At 39.5% G+C, this 19,623-nt stretch overlaps 1 protein-coding gene across 1 annotated transcript in view; it reads left to right on the forward strand.

The window, feature by feature from the left end:
- Positions 1–5,581: 5,581 nt before the first annotated feature.
- LOC138991792 (zinc finger protein 420-like) overlaps positions 5,582–19,623 on the forward strand; it is a 30,404-nt gene continuing 16,362 nt past the window's right edge. Inside the window, 4 exon segments of the mRNA XM_070387848.1 lie at positions 5,582–5,964; positions 7,588–7,638; positions 15,904–15,990; positions 17,295–17,421. Of these exon segments, the coding sequence (XP_070243949.1) occupies positions 15,982–15,990; positions 17,295–17,421 (136 nt within the window). The 5' untranslated portion in view covers positions 5,582–5,964; positions 7,588–7,638; positions 15,904–15,981.

Genomic DNA, 19,623 nt, shown 5'->3' on the forward strand with positions numbered 1-19,623 from the left:
ATTCTTTTCCTCTATTTCTTTGCACTGATCACTGAGGTAGGCTTACTTATCTCTCCTTGCTATTCTTTGGAACTCTGCATTCAAGTGGGTTTATCTTTCCTTTTCTCCTTTGCTTTTCCCTTCTCTTCTTTTCTCAGATATTTGTAAGGCCTCCTCAGACAACCATTTTGCCTTTTTGCATTTCTTTTTCTTGGGGATGGTCTTGATCCCTGCCTCCTGTACAATGTCACAAACCTCTGTCCTTAGTTCTCAGGCACTCTATCAGATCTACTCCCTTGAATCTCTTTGTCACTTCCATTGTATAATTGTAAGGGATTTGATTTAGGTCATACCTGGATGGTCCAGTGGTTTTCCCTACTTTCTTCAATTTAAGTCTGAATTTGGCAATAAGGAGTTCATGGTCACAATCAGCTCCCGGTCTTGTTTTTGCTGACTGTATAGAACTTCTCCATCTTTGGCTGCAAAGAATATAATCAATCTGATTTCGGTATTGACCATCTGGTGATGTCCATGTATAGAGTCTTCTCTTGTGTTGTTGGAAGAGGGTGTTTGGTATGACCAGTGCATTCTCTTGGCAAAACTCTATTAGCCTTTGCCCCGCTTCATTCTGTACTCCAAGGCCAAATTTGCCTTGGCGTCTACCACACAATTGCACTCATCTCACATGCCAGTTAAAGTAATGCTCAAAATTCTCCAAGCCAGGCTTAAACAGTATGTGAACTGAGAACTTCCAGATGTTCAAGCTGGATTTAGAAAAGGCAGAGGAACCAGAGAGAGATCAAATTGCCAACATTCGTTGGATCATCGAAAAAACAAGAGTTCTAGAAAAACATCTACTTCTGCTTTATTGACTATGCCAAAGCCTTTGACTGTGTGGATCACAACAAACTGGGAAATTCTGAAAGAGATGGAAGTATCAGACCACCTGACCTGCCTCTTGAGAAATCTGTATGCAGGTCAGGAAACAACAGTTAGAACTGGACATGGAACAACAGACTGGTTCCAAATCAGGAAAGGAGTACGTCAAGGCTGTATATCGTCACCCTGCTTGTTTAACTTATATGCAGAGTACATCATGCAAAATGCCAGGCTGGATGAAGCACAAGCTGGAATCAAGATTGCCGGGAGAAATATCAATAACATCAGATATGCAGATGACACCACCCTTATGGCAGAAAGTGAAGAAGAACTAAAAAGCCTCTTGATGAAAGTGAAAGAGGAGAGTGAAAAAGTTGGCTTAAAACTCAACACTCAGAAAACTAAGATCACAGCATCTGGTCCCATCACTTCATGGGAAATAGATGGGGAAACAGTGGAAACTGTGACAGACTTTATTGTTTTGGGCTCCAAAATCACTGCAGATGATGACTGTGGCCATGAAATTAAAAGATGCTTACTTCTTGGAAGAAAGCTATGACCAACCTAGACAGCATGTTAAAAAGCAGAGACATTACTTTGCCAACAAAGGTCCATTTAGTCAAAGCTACGGTTTTTCCAGTATTCAGGTATAGATGTGAGAGTTAGACTATAAAGAAAGCTGAGCGCTGAAGAATTGATGCTTTTGAACTGTGCTGTTGGAGAAGACTCTTGAGAGACCCTTGGACTGCAAGAAGATCAATCCAGTCAATCCTAAAGGAAATCAGTCCTGAATATTCACTGGAAGGACTGATGCTGAAGCTGAAACTCTCAATACTTTGTCCACCTGATGCGAAGAACTGACTCATTGGAAAAGACCCTGATGCTGGGCAAGATTGAAAGCCACAGAAGAAGGGGATGACAGAGGATGAGATGGTTGGATGGCATCCCCAACTCAATGAACATGAGTTTGAGTAAACTCCAGGAGTTGGCAATGGACAGGGAAGCCTGGTGTGCTGCAGTCCATGGGGTCACAAAGAGTAGGACATGACTGAGCAACTGAACTGAACTGATGTGATATACTAGGATGCATACAGCAGTGCCTCTAGTATTCTTGTCAAATATATTTAAATGTAACCTAGTCGTGACAAAACAAGGAAATTCAGAATGTTAGGCTCAACATTCTAGCCTCTTCAATTCTTTAAAATGTTATTATGAAACACAAAACAAGTGAAGGGAATGCTGCTGCTGCTCTTGCTAAGTTGCTTCAGTCATGTCCGACCTTTCGACCCCATAGATGGCAGCCCACCAGGCTCTGCCGTCCCTGGGATTCTCCAGGCAAGAGTACTGGAGTGGGTTGCCATTGCCTTCTATGGAAGGGAATACTGCTCTGCATTAAAAAGATAGGCCCTTTTTTCACCATGTGAGAAAACAGCAAGATGGTGGCCATCTGTAAACCAGGAAAGGCTCTCAGAAGGAACAAAATCTGCCTGTATCTTGATCTTGGACTTCCCAGCTTCTAGAACTGTGAGACAAAAGCCGGTCCACTGCAACGTGTGACTTTGATTTGGAGTATGTATCAGTTTTTAAAATGCACATATAGGGTATCTGGAAACAACTGGGACAATGTAAAAGCAGATTATATATTAGATGATATTATGAATCAATGTTAAATTTTTTATGTATATTCATGGTGTCGAATACTCATAATATTGCACTTATAAATAGAGCAAAAAACAAACAAAAATAGGTAAATAAGCATAGACAGATTAAGAGAATGGTGCAAAATGTTAAAAACTGGTGAATCTAGGTAAAGGACATAGAGTATACATCATTATAATATTCTTTTGCTTTTCCTATAGCTTAAATTTTTAAAAATAAAAACAGTGAAAAATAATTATAAAAATACTTGAGAACCTGAGATCACTGAATAAATGCTTGACTCATATGTACTGGTATAAATCTAATCTATTGCCAGCATTGATAAAGAGTTTTAAAGAAAATGACCCAATGCCAGGAAAAAGAATATATTTACCAGTAATGTTCATGGGCAACCACTACCATGGGCTCTAGTTGCTGGGCTCAAGCGATAACTAATCCTTGAGGGTCTGGGCCATAATGTAAATCTGAAACTGCCCGCTAATAAACAGGGAACCTGGGTCTTATGAAAATTATTGCTTGTGTATTCTTTCCCCTTTGCAGTTTTCTCCATGGTTTTTCTGGATTTTATCTTCTTCCACAGAATTTAGGTTCCTTGACTCATTTCTTGCTCCAAAATCTTCAACATCTCCATTTTCTTTGAATTTTAAGATTAAAATTTCCATACATGAGTAATATGTTTTCCTTGTAAGGAAAAAAAGAGATTATCATTAATACCTAAAGTCCTCTTTGACACTCTCCCCCTTTACAATAAGTCCTCGCTTCTTGCCTCAAAGGTTACTATTGACAGAGGGGCATATCCTTCCAAAAATATATATTATTTTTTATATTAAATATATCATATAGTATGCTGGAAAAAGATCCTCCTCAGCTTCTGTGATCTTTATTTCTAAAGGTCTTTAGTTCTGGGGGGGGGGGTCAAAGTACCTCTGTGAATCAGATAAAGGTGCCTCTACTTTCTCTGGAAAAGAAAAATCACATTTATACACATACAAAATGTCATAAGTTTAATATACAATAAGAAACCCATCTACATAGAATCTATTCATCTCAGGTTAGTAATTCCTGTTTTTTAAACAATAACCTTTTTTTCTCTTGCAAGCAATCATCACAACTATTCAAAAGCCAAAAGAGACAACAGACAATCAAGATGTGGCTTGAGACCTATGCACGTCTGTCTAATTTGAAACCAGAATGTGTCACCTCTTTAAAAAAACAAACTACATTTCCTATGTATCCTCTTGAAAAAATTTTGGTCCACTCTGACATTCTGACCCACTCTAAGTCAGAGCGATTTGACTATCTCTATTTCACATAGCTATACTGGATCAAGCACACAGGTTCATTCACTCAACAATCTTGGTTACCAAACTTGCTACTCCACAAAATTGGGAAGAAATCAAAGTATTTGGTGCTGCTGCTGCTGCTAAGTCGCTTCAGTCGTGTCCGACTCTGTGCGACCCCATAGACGGCAGCCCACCAGGCTTCCCCATCCCTGGGATTCTCCAGGCAAAAACACTGGAGTGGGTTGCCATTTCCTTCTCCAATACATGAAAGTGAAAAGTGAAAGTGAAGTCGCTCAGTCGTGTCCGACCCTAGCGACCCCATGGACTGCAGCCTACCAGGCTCCTCCGTCCATGGGATTTTCTAGGCAAAAGTACTGGAGTGGGGTGCCATTGCCTTCTCCTAAGTATTTGGTAAATGGTCCTAAAAATCAGATAAGCTTTATTAGTTCTTGATCTTCCGCCCCCTAAGCAGTGATGAAACGACAGCTCCATCTCTTTTGGGCTGGATGTTCACAAGTTTATGATTTTTTTTTTTTAAGAACAGGAGGTCACGAAGTAAGTGAAGACAAGCCCAGGCTTATCAACAGACCTACATTAAGTTCCTTTCTCTCTCTGAGTCAAGGTACGCTCATAGAATGGAGAAGGAAATAGCAACCCACTCCAGTACTCTTGCCTGAAAAATTCCATGGATGGAGGAGCCTGGTAGGCTACAGTCCATGGGGTCACAAAGAGTGGGACATGACTGAGCAACTTCACTTTCTTTCTTTCTATAGTTTCTTTTGGAGAAGTAAATGGCGACCCACTCCAGTGTTCTTGCCTGGAGAATCCCATGGATGGAGGGGCCTGGTGGGCTGCGGTCTATGGGGTTGCAGAGTTGGACACGACTAAGCAACTAACTCACACATGCTCATAGAAAAGGGGAACAGGGTTTGACCTAGAATTCAGGAAATCTGACTAATGCTGGACTCTACTGAAATTTACTCTTCTTATGTATAAAGTTATTTTATTGTTTTATTAACTGGATGCCTCTCAACCTTACCCAACAAAGTCCCCTTAATAGTAGAAAAGAATGAATGCCTACTTTGAAGGGCTGTGGTGGAGGAAAAAGCGGATACCCTAAGGTTGCCTTTGAAAATATGCTTCTTAAAAAAAAAACAACAGCCGACTAAGTTGATTTTGCATTCTTCCCCATAATTACATGTATTTGATCCAGTAGAAAAATCAGGCCTAAATTATTTGCCAAATGAACTGATGACCTTTTCCAGATTATCAAATTGGTGTTCAAGGAAGAAATAATTTGACCATCCATCTTTTTTTCACAATCACATATATGTTCTTTTGCTAGTCACACTCCTACAGACGTTCAGATGTAGGCATGATAAAAGTACATTTATATAAGAAATCATCACCAGTCACACAACCACTCTCAATTATGGACACAAAACAAACTACAAAGGCAGAGGCTCCATAATCTCTCAGACAATCCCACACAGTTATAAAATGCTATTACTATGCAGCTTCTAGTACGAATCACCTGACATCCAGCAGCACATAGAATCACACACAGGCAGAAACACAATCCTACACCCGGTCACTGAGGGACTCCTAGTCCACCCGAAAATATCTCGCAATGTCTCGCACATATTCACCTGCACCAAAGGGACACACAGGGTCTCGTGTCAATCTGACGCTCAAACTGATTCCCTGCATCTGCCCTATCTGCCTGTCCCACTTTGTCCTGACCGGCCAACACCACTCAACAGCAGCCGCAGTCTTTGCCCCAAAGGCTAGAGCCAAGCGCGTCCCACGCCTGCGCAATGAGCACAGGCGGGCTCTCCCAGAAATCTCCGGGGCGCGGCATTTGGAGCTAACTGGTTCTAGCAGCAGTGGGGTCCACGAAGCCCGCCGGGAGTTGGTGAACTAGGTCTCCTAGCGTCCTGGCCGTCAGCCACAGCCTGCCCGGAGTTGGACTACATTTCCCAGAGCCACCGCGTCCCGAAGCGGCTTCATTTCCGTTTTTTTCGCGTGATTTGGGGACGTCGCATGGGGAGAGGGCTGCGTCCCTGGAGGAGTTTGGCCTGGCTCCCGCAGGGCGGGCGAACCCGAAACCGGGCAGGGACTCCGGGCACCAGATCCTGGGCCCTGAACTGCACCCTCTATCGAGGTATGTCCGGAACGCCAGGGCGGAAACGCTCCGAGGAAGCGTCGTGGTGTGTGTGTGTGTGTGTGTGTGTGTGTGTGTGTGTCAGGCAACCTGGTATTGGTTACCGTATTGGCGAATGGGCGTGTACTACTGTGGTTTTGTGTGTAAGCGTTTGTGTGAGTGTGAGTTGTTTGTGACTCTGAGGATGTGGTAGTTCTGCTTTGACTGTATTCCTGACCGCTTGCTTCCCTGAGTGGAAATGTGCTTATGTGACAGTATAATTGTGTGTGGACCGTTTGTTCAAGACTGCGGCTTGCGACAGTGTTGTTGTGACAGGCTGTTTGGAAGTGCTTGTGTTACTTTGAGGTTGTGTGTGTGTTACTGGGGTTTGCCTGTGACTTTGAGGTGTTATGATCGTGTTTCTGTAACACGATGTTTGTGATTGCCTGTTTCCTTGAACTGGTACTTGGTTGTGTTTTTCTGACTATCTGATTGAATGACTGTGAAAAGAGTAAAAGTGTTGTTGTGAAAGGTTATTTTGGGCTTTGTGTGTCCCCAGCAGGGTGCTTGTATGTGCTTGAGTGATGTGTATGTTCGGTGTAGGATTGGATTTTCAGACTAGATGGTCAAACAGTGAAGTGTTAACTTGGTGATTGTGACTGGCTGTGAGACTGTGGAAATGTGATCGTGTGTGACTCTGTAAGTCATTTGTATGTTTCATAGCCTGTGACCTTATGGAAGTTTATCTGGATACAAAGGTAAAATTGCATCTTGGTATTTCTGGATTCATTCTGGGGCTGAGTCTGCCTATGGATCAAGAATCCCATGTGGGTACCTCCCTGGTGATCCAGTAGCTAAGATGCCCTGCTTCGGATCCAGGGGGCCTGGGTTCCATCCCTGGTTTGGGAATTAGATCCCACATGCTGCAACTAAAGATCCTTCATGCTGCAACTAAGATCTGGAACAGCCAAATAAATAAATATTACAAAAAAAACACACAAAGAATCCCATGTGGTCCTCTGAGGATGACTTCTTTCTCTTTTGATCACAGTGATTCATTTCCCCTCTTTTCACACATTGGCTGTGGTGCTTCATTTTTCATATTTATCCTTAGTTTGCTGTGGAATTTAAGATGTAACTTCCCTACTGCTTGCTGGTGCCCTCTCACCTTATAACCTTCAGGGTTTTGAATGCAGAAAAGTGACAGGAAGGAATAAGTCAGAAATTTGAACTCCTGATTCAAGAATATTAGTTATTTCTAAAGCACAGATTCTTGAGATGAGAATTTTAGAACTGATGGCACCTTCAAGACAGGTCACTGGGAAATGTAATGGAATTCCAGGAGTGGAAATACTTCCAGAGAGTGTTCTAGAAGAGTCAGTGAGAGACTTGGGAAATTGTATACTCCACTGCAGCTTGTCTCCAACAGACAGCTTTGAATTCAGAAACAGATTCTAGCCCAAGATGGCTGTGATCTTGGCCCTTCTTTCTAATACAGAAAGTGCAGAACTGTTCTAGTTTCCTTCTGATTTTCCTCTGTATTAAATGAGGGGTAGATTAATGGGGTGGGGGTTCTAATTTAGAGTATACCTTCAGAAAGGGCCAGTATCTCATGGTTCTTTTTTTTTCCCCCTCTGAGAGTAGCACCCAGAGGAAGGAAGAATGACTGTTGTACAGTCAGAAGCAAGCTTCAAGGTGTGTATATGTTTCCTCTTTGTTTCATGAAATGATTTTGTTTTTTCAGGACGTAAGAATCTTTTCTTTTTGAAATGTCCCACCTAAGCCTTCTCAAATGATGGAGGGGCCAGGCAATTTTCTGTAGACTGGGAGCAAGGAATTTATGTGCAGTTAATTGTGATAGATGCTTCCTGCTGCTGCTGCTGCTGCGTGGCTTTAGTCGTGTCAGACTCTGTGCGACCCCCACAGACGGCAGCCCACCAGGCTCCCCCGTCCCTGAGATTCTCCAGGCAAGAACACTGGAGTGGGTTGCCATTTCCTTCTCCAATGCATGAAAGTGAAAAGTGAAAGTGAAGTCGCTCAGTCGTCATGTCCAACTCTAGCGACCCCATGGACTGCAGCCCACCAGGCTCCTCTGTCCATGGGATTTTCCAGGCAAAGTACTAGAGTGGGGTGCCATTTCCTTCTCCAGTGCATGAAAGTGAAAAGTGAAAGTGAAGTCGCTCAGTCGTGTCCGACTGTAGCGACCCCATGGACTGCAGCCCACCAGGCTCCTCCGTCCATGGGATTTTCCAGGCAAGAGTACTGGAGTGGGGTGCCATTGCCTTCTCTGTAGATGCTTCCTGCTACTGCTAAGTCACTTCAGTCGTGCCCGACTCTGTGCGACCCCATAGACGGCAGCCCACCAGGCTTCCCCATCCCTGGGATTCTCCAGGCAAGAACACTGGAGTGGGTTGCCATTTCCTTCTCCAATGCATGAAAGTGAAAAGTGAAAGTGAAGTCGCTCAGTCGTGTCTGACTCCTAGCGACCCCATGGACTGCAGCCTACCAGGCTCCTCCGTCCATGGGATTTTCCAGGCAAGAGTACTGGAGTGGGATGCCATTGCCTTCTCCCAGATGCTTCCTAGCAGTGGTTAAATTGAGGAAGAAGGACCTTGAGATCCATAAATTTCAAAAGGAAGAGCTCTGTTGTGTTATTTCTGACATAGCAGCATTCTGTTTTAACTTTTTTTTTTTTCAGAGATACACAAAAGTGTAATGAACTATCACATGCCCACCTTAAAAGTTATCACTTGGTAATCTTATTTCAGTTATTCTGCCTTCAGTTCATAATCCCTCCTAATTTGCCTTTGGATTTCTTCTTTGTCGTTATGGGGTTATTTAGCAACACTTTATTTAGTTTTCAAACATTTTAAGGATCTTCCAGATGTTTTTCTGCTACTGATTTCTAATTTCATTCCATTATGTTCAGAGAATACACTTCATATGACTTGAATCGTTTTAAATTTATGAACATTTATTTTATGACCCAGAACGTGTGGGCTCTCCTATAAATGTTTGGTGTGCACTGAAAAGACTGTATTCTGTCACTGTTGGGCGGAATGTTCTGTGAATACTTGCTAAGACTGTTGGATTGGTAGTGTTTAAATCTTCTGTGTGCTGTACTCAGTCGCTTCAGTTGTGTCCAACTCTTTGCATCCCTATGGACCTGAGCCTGCCAGGCTCCTCTGTCCATGGGATTCTCCAGGCAAGAATACTGGAGTGGGTTGCCATGCCCTCCTCCAGGGGATCTTCCCAACCCAGGGATCAAACCCACATCTCCTGCATTGCATTCTTTACCCCTGAGCCACCAAGAAAGCACCCTTAAATCTTCTGTACTCTTATTGAGTGAGTTGGATTTACCTTTCTTTGTAATTTCTATCAGTTTGTTTCATTTATTTGGAGGCTGTATTATTAGTTACATAAATATTTCAGACTATATGTCCAGATGTTGAATTGACCCCTTTATCATTCTGAAATGGTTTCCTCTGGTAATATTCTTTGCTTGAACATTTAATTTATCTGATATTTAATATAGCCACTTCAGCTGTTTTTCATTAATGTTAGCATGGTATATCTTTTTCTGTGTTGTTACTGTGCAGGTGCTAAGTTGTGTCTGAGTCTTTGAGACCCCATGGACTGCAGCATGCTAGGCCTCCCTGTCCTTCACTATCTCCTGGAGTTTGCTCAGATTCATGTCCATTGAATCGGTGATGCTATCTAGCCATCTCGCCCTCTGCCGCCCGCTTCTCCTTTTGCCTTCAGTCTTTCCCAGCATTAGGGTCTTTTCCAGTGAGTTGGCTCTTCACATCAGGTGGCCAAAGTATTGGAGCTTCAACGTCAGTCCTTCCAATGAATATTCATCGTTGATTTCCTTAGGATTGACTATTTGATCTCCTTACAGTCCAAGGGACTCTCAAGAGTCTTCTCCAGCACAGTTCCCCACAGGCATCAATTCTTTGGCACTCAGCTTTCTTTAAGGTCCAGTCTTTTTCTGTACTTTTAACCTGTTTGTGTTCTGATAAAGTACATTTCTTGTAGGCAGCAGTTCGTTGGATCTTGTGTTTTTATCCAGTTTAACAATATCCGTTTTTTAATTGGAGTGTTTTTACTATTTGTATTTAGTGTGGTTAATGGTACAGTTTGGGTCAAATCTATCATCTTGCCATTTATATTTGTTTCATCTGTTCTTTCTTTTTCCATTTTTTTCTGCTTCCTTTTGGATTGAGAGGAAGAGTTTCAAAATAACAAGGCCAACATTTTTGCTAATCTTATAAATACAGAAAACAGCCCAGACTTCATGTAGTTCAATAGGACATAACCCACTAAAGGATCTGTAATCAAATTCTATGTTTTTAAAGTCACCTATAATAACCTTTCTTATAGGTAAACCATCAACTTGAGAGACACAGGCTCCTTTGTTTCACCTTGCTTTCTACTTTTAGGGATTGTCTTCCCACCACTTTGATTTAATTTTGTTTTAAAATCACATAAAATATTTACATATTTCTAAAATCAAAACTATAGAACAAGGTGAATTTAGAGAAGTCTAGCATCCATTCCTGTCCCTTTCACCTTGTCTCTTCCCTCTGTAGATAACTCCCTGTACTTGCCTTTATTCTTCTACTTTTCTTTCAAGTGATATATATGTATGAGTGCATGTGTTTGTATGTATCTGAAGTAGTGAATAACATTTGGTTGTTTCCTTTATATGATGTTAGCAGCCATTGATAATCTTTCCTTTAGAATCCATTATTTTATCAGAAGTTACAGAATATTATTTAATTCTATAATTTCTTCTGCATTTATTAGCTGGGATACTTCTACAAAGGGAACCATCCTCTCATCAGTGTCTTAGTTACTCTGAAGTATAGCTTATGCAAAAAAAGTAGAATAGGGAATTCCCTGGTGGTCCCGTGCTAGCACTCGGTGATCTCACTGCCCAGGCCCAGGGTTAGTCCCTGGTGGGAGAACTAAAATATAGCAAAAAAAAAATAGGATGAGAGCTTAATTTTACATCTCATTATTTTTCAGTGTCTTTCAAAATTTATCCTATGTTTTTCTTTTAAATTACCATTAAGAACTTGTTGATTCAAATATGTTTGGTATGTTCAGTCTGTAGCAGTTATTCTTATTAAAACTTAAATTATCTTTTACCAGTGGGATCTTCTTTACTACTTTACTACTTCTGACTTGGCTCTTTTTGAATTCCTTATGATGGCTTTTGGAGTCTTTGGTAGATTCCAAACTTTCTGGTGTGACAGGATGTTCTAAGCCCATATTTTCCTGTGTTAAATATGAAATCAGCCACTTCTATATGGAGCTGTGGTTCCTTTTAGTGGTAAACTGTTTTAAAAAGCCACAATTAGGGTGATAGTTTTCATTGCTTCTGGTTGTTATTGCTTGTAGGTTTTTTTTTTTTTTTTTTTTTGCTTGTAGGTTTTTATAGAGCTGGTTACATATGTATTTTTTAGAAGGAGAAAAATAGATCCTGAGTTTATACTGATATTTCCAATGAATTTAAAGGTTATAGTTTTTCTTAATTTTTACATTTGTATCTCTTTTTGTACTCTGGAAATCTTTATTCTTAATAACATTAAGATAACTACATATTTGCTTCATTTTCATTGATATTTGTGTACCTGATGTTATTATTTCAGAATGTAAATATTTTAGAATAAGAATGCCAATATAATTAATAACAGTATAGCTGCTGAAAAACAGTTTATATTTATTTTGTCTGTAGGTTATATTGCACTAGGAATCTAATGTCAAATGTATATATTTTAAAGTTCCTTGAAATAAACACTTCCTTTGTGTGTTTACCCTGCTAGTATTATGAACAGATAAGTTTGTTTCAATTTGCTTTTGGTTCTTAGGGATTTTTTTTCCAGTTTGATTTAATTTTGTCTTATATGAAACACAGTTCCAAAGTCAAATGGAGTCTATTTGATATTACCTTACAATTTTTTGTGTGTCTGTGTTAATGAGAGATATTGAACTATAATTTTTTTCTTGTAATATTTTTGTCAAGTTTGGTATTATGGGTTTTTTGCCTCAAAATGTAAAAAAGAATGTTTACTCTTTTTCCTACTTTCTGAAAAAGTTTATGCAAGAATAGTACTATATCAGCCTTAAATGTTGGTAGAATTTACTGGTGAAGTCATCTGGGTCCTCTCTGTGGACAGGGTGTTTTGTTTTTTACTGAAAATTCAATTTCTCTAATATCTGTGGGGCAGTTTCTTTTTTGTTTCTTCTGTGACTTTTAATAATTTGTCTTTTAAGGTATTTGTCCATATCATTCATGTTGTCAAGTTTATTGGCATAGAGTTGTGTCATCCTTTTAATGCCTATGAAGTCTGTAGTGTATTCTCCATATTGGTAATTTCTTTTTCTCCATAGACTTGCTAGAAGCTTATCAATTGTATTAATCTTTTGAAAGAACACATTTTTTACTTTGTTGATTCCCTGTCAATCCATTTTGGATTTTAATGGATCCATTTTTAATCCATTGTGGATTTTGTGTTTATTTCTTTATTTCTTTTCCTCTTACTTTGAGCTTCATTTGTTCTTTGGCCAGCTCCTGAATGTGGGAACCTAAATCACTGATGGGATCTCTCTCTTTTTACCTATCATTTAAAGCTATAAATTTTCCTTTAAATACTGGTTTTGCTACAGCCCACAAAATTTGGTAATTTGCAGCTTGTGGAATCTTAATTCCCTGACCTGAGATTGAATCCATGCCCCCTGCAAGAGAACTGTGGAGTCCTAACCACTGGACTTCCAGGGAAGTTCCAATAAGTTGTGTTTTCATAGTCATTCAGTTCAATCTATTTTCTAATCTCCTGTGATTTCTTCTTATGGGTTATTTAGAAGTATGTTTAATTTGCAGATATTTGAAGTTCCTACTAAAACTCTTATTGTTATTTCTAATTTAATTGTGTGTGAACCAAGACCAGAAAATATACTCTGAATGACTCACACTTAAAATATTTTTAGTACTTTGGTTGTGGTTATCCTAAGGGAGTTGCAGTCCAGGATTCAGGCCCCCTCGCCAGTCATGCTCTTAATGCACATCTGCCTTTCTAACCCAAGTGCCTCCATTATAATCTCTCTCGCCTCCATTATAATCTCTCTCTCTTTTTAAAGAGTACATTTATTTTACCTATTTGGTTGCAGCTGTGCACAGGTTTTCTCTAGTTTCAGAAAGCTGTAGTTGTGGCGCTGTGCTTAGTTGCTCTGTGGCATGTGGGAATCTTCCCAGACCAGGGATTGAACCTTTGTCCTGTGCACGGGCGGGCAGATTTTTATCCACTGTACCACCAGGGAAGTCCTTCAATACCTCTTTATCAGGTACCTCTGCCAAGAGTTCCTTATCATGGATAGGGAGGCAAACCTTGATACTTTGTCTCCACTGTGACTTGGTACTCAATACTCTTCTGCTCCTAGCCCTTCCTCTATCTCCCTCTCCATGAAATGGGAGGGGCCTCTTTTTTTGGTACTCCTTTGACAGTGAGATGATTCCACGCATCTGTATTTATCCTTCTGACCCTCTTTACGTGCTGTTTCGTGGGGGAAAATGGATCAGTAGGGGAGTCAGCACTTTCTCTTGGCTAGCCTCTTGCTTATACTAGCTGATTAGTAAGTGATTAAAGATTAAGGGCTTGACTGGTACTTTATTTTGGCTGTTGTCTTCATCAGCTTTTCTAACAACTGGCAGCTCAGCTCACTCTAGCACATCTCAGCTTTTGACAGTTGAGTGTGATGTTCTTGACAGTTGGGTATGATAGCAATTATATCACAGTGCTTGATAGTTTTGAATAAATCCTCTATACTGTTACTAATTTTTAAAAATTTTTGTTGTATCAGTTACTGAGAGAAAGATGTTAAAATTTCCAAATCTGATTGTGGATTTGTCTATTTCTTTTAGTTCTGTCAAGTTTTGCTTTCAGTATTTGATATTTTTTTGTTAAGTCTCTACACATTTAGGATGGCTATGTTTTCTTGATAAATTTATCATTTATTTCCAGTATTACTCTTTGTCTTGAAATCTATTTTGCCTTATATTAATATGAGTATATGCTTTCTTTTTTTTTTTTAAATTTTATTTTATTTTTAAACTTTACAATATTGTATTAGTATTGCCAAATATCAAAATGAATCTGCCACAGGTATACCTGTGTTCCCCATCCTGAACCCTCCTCCCTCCTCCCTCCCCATACCCTCCCTCTGGGTCGTCCCAGTGCACCAGCCCCAAGCATCCTTATACTTAGCGTTTGTATGATATATATTTCTCCATTTAACTTTTAACCTATCTGTGTCTTTGTATTTAAAGTGTGTTTCTTATAGACAGCATATAGTTGGAATTTGCTTTTTGTCTTGTTTTGATATTGTCCTTTTATTGAAATAATTGGATTATTTACCTTTAAGGTAAGTAAAATTTAGTTTAAACCTGCCATGAATGGGAGCATCCACATAGGTCTTTTAAGAAAAACTTGGCACTGTTTGGAGTTTAATTAGTTCACTTAAATTTGTATCTTTAGCTCTGTGATGCATTTTTAATTGTGATTTTCATTTCACCTGAATTCTCTTTTATTGTTATGACGGGCATAGTTACCTATTGCAGCTGGAAGAAGTGGAGTTTCTAATTATTTGTTGAGCACCTGTATCAGTGATTCTCTGTAGAGGCAGTGACTTTCTGCAGGGATGTTTTAGAAATATAACTGGGTGCTTGTCAATGTTAAGATAACTGAACTGAGGTTGAAGGCTTCTGGCTTTTGAAAGACTGAAGCAAACCATGAATCTAGATCATAGGTTTGACAGCTTTTCTGTATAGGGCTAGACGGTACATATTTTAGGCTTAATGGGCCATATGGTCTCTTGCAACTCTCAACTCTGCCATTATAGTGTGGAAACCACCAAAGACAGTATATAAATGAATGAGTATAGAGTATAGATGTATTTCAGTAAAGCTTTATTTTAAAAGATAGTTGGTGGGCAATAGTTTGTCCAACTTCTTGATCTAGATGTCCTGCAGTACACAACAAAAAAATTGTTCAGTGACCCACAAAATGAGGACCACAGCTGCAGGCGGGGTGGAATGTGTTTTTTATTATTTGGGTCTAGAATCTCTCACATACTTTTCAAATTGTTCAACTTTTCTCTTTTACTATTAATTGCATAGTTTTACTATTAGCTAAATCTTCCAGGAATGCTATCATGGTTTGATAAAAGATTGTACTTTGTTTTATTCAGAAATTTACTGAGTTTTTAAAAACTGTTTTAAAAAGTTACAGCACTGGTGGCAATGCTGCTTGTGATATTTGACTTGCCAGTTAGCTCATACTTGTAGAAGTCTCTGTTTGTAGTTAATGCGTTTCCTTGATTCTACAGACACAGACACACAGACACACACACACATATGGCCTTTATTTTAAAATGTCAACTGTAAGTGATGTCAACAACATGTTTTCTGTGGTTGTAAGCATAAGTGTTTAACTGTTTGTGCCTTCTGTGTTGTTGTGTATGATCATTAACATATTAAAATGTAACAGGTGGGCATTCTCTCTTATTTTTGGTATGAATGAGTGAAGTCGCTCACTCATGTCCAAGTCTTTGTGACCCCATGGACTATAACCTACCAGGCTCCTCTGTCCATGGGATTTTCCAGGCAAGAGTACTGGAGTGGGTTGCCATTTCCTGTACTGTATATAAATGTGTCTTATTGCCTACAAGTTTCATTTTAGAAACAGAGAAGTTGTAAATATTTTATTTTGTATATTGAGAGAGCATTGAGTTTGACCAGGGTAACAGCCATCACCTACCTCTTTCATCCCTGCTTAGTGTGTATTTTGTGGATAGTAGAAAGAGACAGGAAGAGGTAAACAACAAAGATAACTCTGACTTATCCATATGGAGCTTTGTACAAAGCATGGGCTCATGGTTTTGTTTTTCCCTCCCCAGCACTACCTTTTCCAGACTGTGCTTCTCTAAAATAGGAATCTAGAAGATGATCAATCATGTCTCACAGCTCTAAAAACCATGGCTCAGGTAAACCAGTACCCTCTTTAAATAATCACTTTTTTACAGAGTATGTGCATGTTTGTATTGCTTATTCTGAAAACTTCCTTCCTGACTCACCGCACTCAGAAATGTGCTTTCTGGTTTGTTCCGTTGTTATAAGTGATAGTGTTTTCCCTAAGTATGCCTTTCTAGTCTAATTTATACTCACATGCTTAGGCAAAAATCCAATGAGCATCTTTGACTGGGAGCACTGATATAACAAAAGCAGAGACACAGAGATGTTTACACACCACACAGGAGAAAACTTTGAAATTCTCTTTAGACCTAAGTTTCCTGGTTAGACAAGGTAGGATTTGCTGTTTACTGGGCTTAGTGTCCGTACATAGCAAGACCTCATGCTTTGTGAGCTTTTAAGATTATCAGCATAATTAGGGATTGAATACAGAGGGATCAGGGATCTACCCTGGGAATCCTTGATTGACCAGTACCAATAACATGAATAATTTTGAGATTCAGCATGTTGGGCTAATCTTGAATGTGTAAGTTTAGATTATCCATGCCACCTTTCTGTTGCTTGGAATAAGGAAAAAGGTGAGTTTTTTAAGTGATGAATAGCAACAAGAAAGATCATTATTCATATGATGATGCTATTGAGAATTATAAACTCCCAAAAGTAAGAAATGCTTACAAGGTTTTTATATAACCTAAAGTATTTAAAGATGCACACTTACTAAGTTAGATATAGTCATTATATGGAGCTATTGTATAGCCTATTTTAAGTATTTATTAAATTGTTGGTAATAGGAAAATGCTTATGATGTAATGTTCTTTTTTTTTTTGATGTAATGTTCTGATATTAATATAATGAACCTGAGGTTTCAGTAAATTCTTTCATTTTATACAAATCTTATAGAGATTTTATAAGATTTTACAGAAATATTTACCAAGTGTTTTTCTTTCTTAAATGGAGAAGAAAGAGAAACTCGCATTTATTGAGCATGTATGTATGGTATATAAGATACATATTATACAGGGTACTTTGTGTGCTATTTCTTTTAATTGGGATGTTTCATTTACTTTATGAATTTCCAGATTTATGTGTATAATGAGATATTCTATATGCAGCAACATAGATGGATAATCTATCTACAGCGACAAGCATAAAAAGAAACTTGAGAAGCACCAATTTGTTTAGTGTCTCATCCATGTAAAAGACTGCCCAGCCAAATTGCTCGGTTCCCTTCTTTGTAGACAGCTCTCTCCATCATCTCCCCTTCCATTGAAAAAGTATTTTCTTTATTTTCACAACTACTATTATGTTTCTGTTTCAGAGATCAGTGATGTTCAGGGATGTTGCCATTGACTTCTCTCAGGAAGAGTGGGATTGCCTGGACTCAGCTCAAAGGGATTTGTATAGAGATGTGATGTTGGAGAACTATAGTAACTTAGTTTCACTAGGTAAGAACATCTACCCCTAGTATTTCAGGATCTATCTTTGGAATGGCTGTTTTCGTTTCCATTATTTCAAGGTTGTTTTTAAGTAATTAACTGCATTTTGTATTATTCTCAAAGGGATAGTTTTAAATTGCTAGAAGTAGAATGGATAGTTTCATTCAGTTCAGTTCAGTCGCTCAGTTGTGTCCGACACTTTGCGACCCCATGGACTGCAGCATGCCAGGCCTCCCTGTCCATCACCAACTCCTGGAGTTTACTCAAACTCATGTCCATCATGTCAGTGATGCCATCCAACCATCTCATCTTCTGTCATCCTCTTCTCCTCCTGCTTTCAATCATTCCCAGCATCAGGGTCTTTTCCAGTGAGTCAGCTCTTCGCGTCAGGTGGCCAAAGTATTGGAGTTTCAGCTACAGCATCAGTCCTTCCAATGAATATTCAGGACTGATTTCCTTTAGGATGGTCTGGTTGGATCTCCTTGCAGTCCAAGGGACTCTCAAGAGCCTTCTCCAACACCACAGTTCAGAAGCATCAGTTCTTCGGCGCTCAGCTTTCTTCACAGTCCAACTCTCAAATCCATACATGACAACTGGAAAAACCATTGCCTTGACTAGACAGACCTTTGTTGGCAAAGTAATGTCTCTTCTTTTTAATATGGTATCTAGGTTGGTCATAACTTTTCTTCCAAGGACCATGAGTCTTTTAATTTCATGGCTGCAGTTACCATCAGCAGTGATTTTTGGAGCCCCCAAGAATAAAGTCAGCCACTGTTTCCACTGTTTCCCCATCTAATTGCCATGAAGTGATGGGACCGGATGCCATGATCTTCGTTTTCTGAATGTTGAGCTTTAAGCCAACTTTTTCACTCTCCTCTTTCATGTTCATCAAGAGGCTCTTTACATCTTCTTCACTTTCTACCATAAGGGTGGTGTTATCTGCATATCTGAGGTTATTGATATTTCTCCCAGCAATCTTGACTCCAGCTTGTGCTTCAATGAGCCCAGAGTTTCTCGTGATGTACTCTGCATGTAAGTTAAATAAGCAGGGTGACAATATACATCCTTGACGTACTCCTTTTCCTATTTGGAACCAGTCTGTTGTTCCATGTCCAGTTCTAACTGTTGCTTCCTGACCTGCATACAGGTTTCTCAAGAGGCAGGTCAGGTGGTCTGGTATTTTCATCTCTTTCAGAATTTTCCACAGTTTGTGGTGATCTACACAGTGAAAGGTTTTGGCATAGTCAGTAAAGCAGAAGTAGATGTTTTTCTGGAACTCTCTTGCTTTTTTGATGATCCAGCAGATGTTGGCAATTTGATCTCTGGTTCCTCTGCCTTTTCTAAATCCATCTTGAACATCTGGAAGTTAACTGTTCACATATTGTTGAAGCCTGGCTTGGAGAATTTTGAGCATTACTTTACTAGCGTGTGAGATGAGTGCAGTTGTGCGGTAGCTTGAGCATTCTTTGGCATTGCCTTTCTTTGGGATTGGAATGAAAACTGACCTTTTCCAGTCCTGTAGCCACTGCTCAGTTTTCCAAATTTGCTGACATATTGAGTGCAGCACTTTCACAGCATCATCTTTTAGGATTTGAAATAGCTCAACTGGAATTCCATCACCTTCACTAGCTTTGCTTATAGTGATGCTTTCTAAGGCCCACTTGACTTCACATTCCAGGATGTCTGGCTCTAGGTGAGTGATCACACCATCGTGATTATCTGGGTCATGAAGATCTTTTTTGTATAGTTCTTCTGTGTATTCTTGCCACCTCTTCTTAATATCTTCTGCTTCTGTTAGGTCCATACCATTTCTGTCCTTTATTGAACCCATCTTTGCATGAATCGTTCCCTTGGTATATAATTTTCTTGAAGAGATCTCTAGTCTTTCCCATTCTATTGTTTTCCTCTATTTCTTTGCATTGATTACTGAGAAAGGCTTTCTTATCTCTCCTTGCCATTCTTTGGAACTCTGCATTCAAGTGAGTTGGAACTCTGCATTCAAGTGAGTATATCTTTCCTTTTCTCCTTTGCTTTTTGCTTCTCTTTTCACAGCTATTTATAAGGCCTCCTCAGACGGCCAGTTTGCTTTTTTGGATTTCTTTTTCTTGGGGATGGTCTTGATCGCTGTCTCCTGTACAATGCCATGAACCTCCATCCATAGTTCATTGGGTACATTTATCTCCTCTATCCTTTAAATATAATTGCTTATCG

The sequence above is a fragment of the Bos mutus genome, chromosome 18 (assembly GCF_027580195.1).
Source record: "Bos mutus isolate GX-2022 chromosome 18, NWIPB_WYAK_1.1, whole genome shotgun sequence".
NCBI classification, from domain to species: domain Eukaryota; kingdom Metazoa; phylum Chordata; class Mammalia; order Artiodactyla; family Bovidae; genus Bos; species Bos mutus.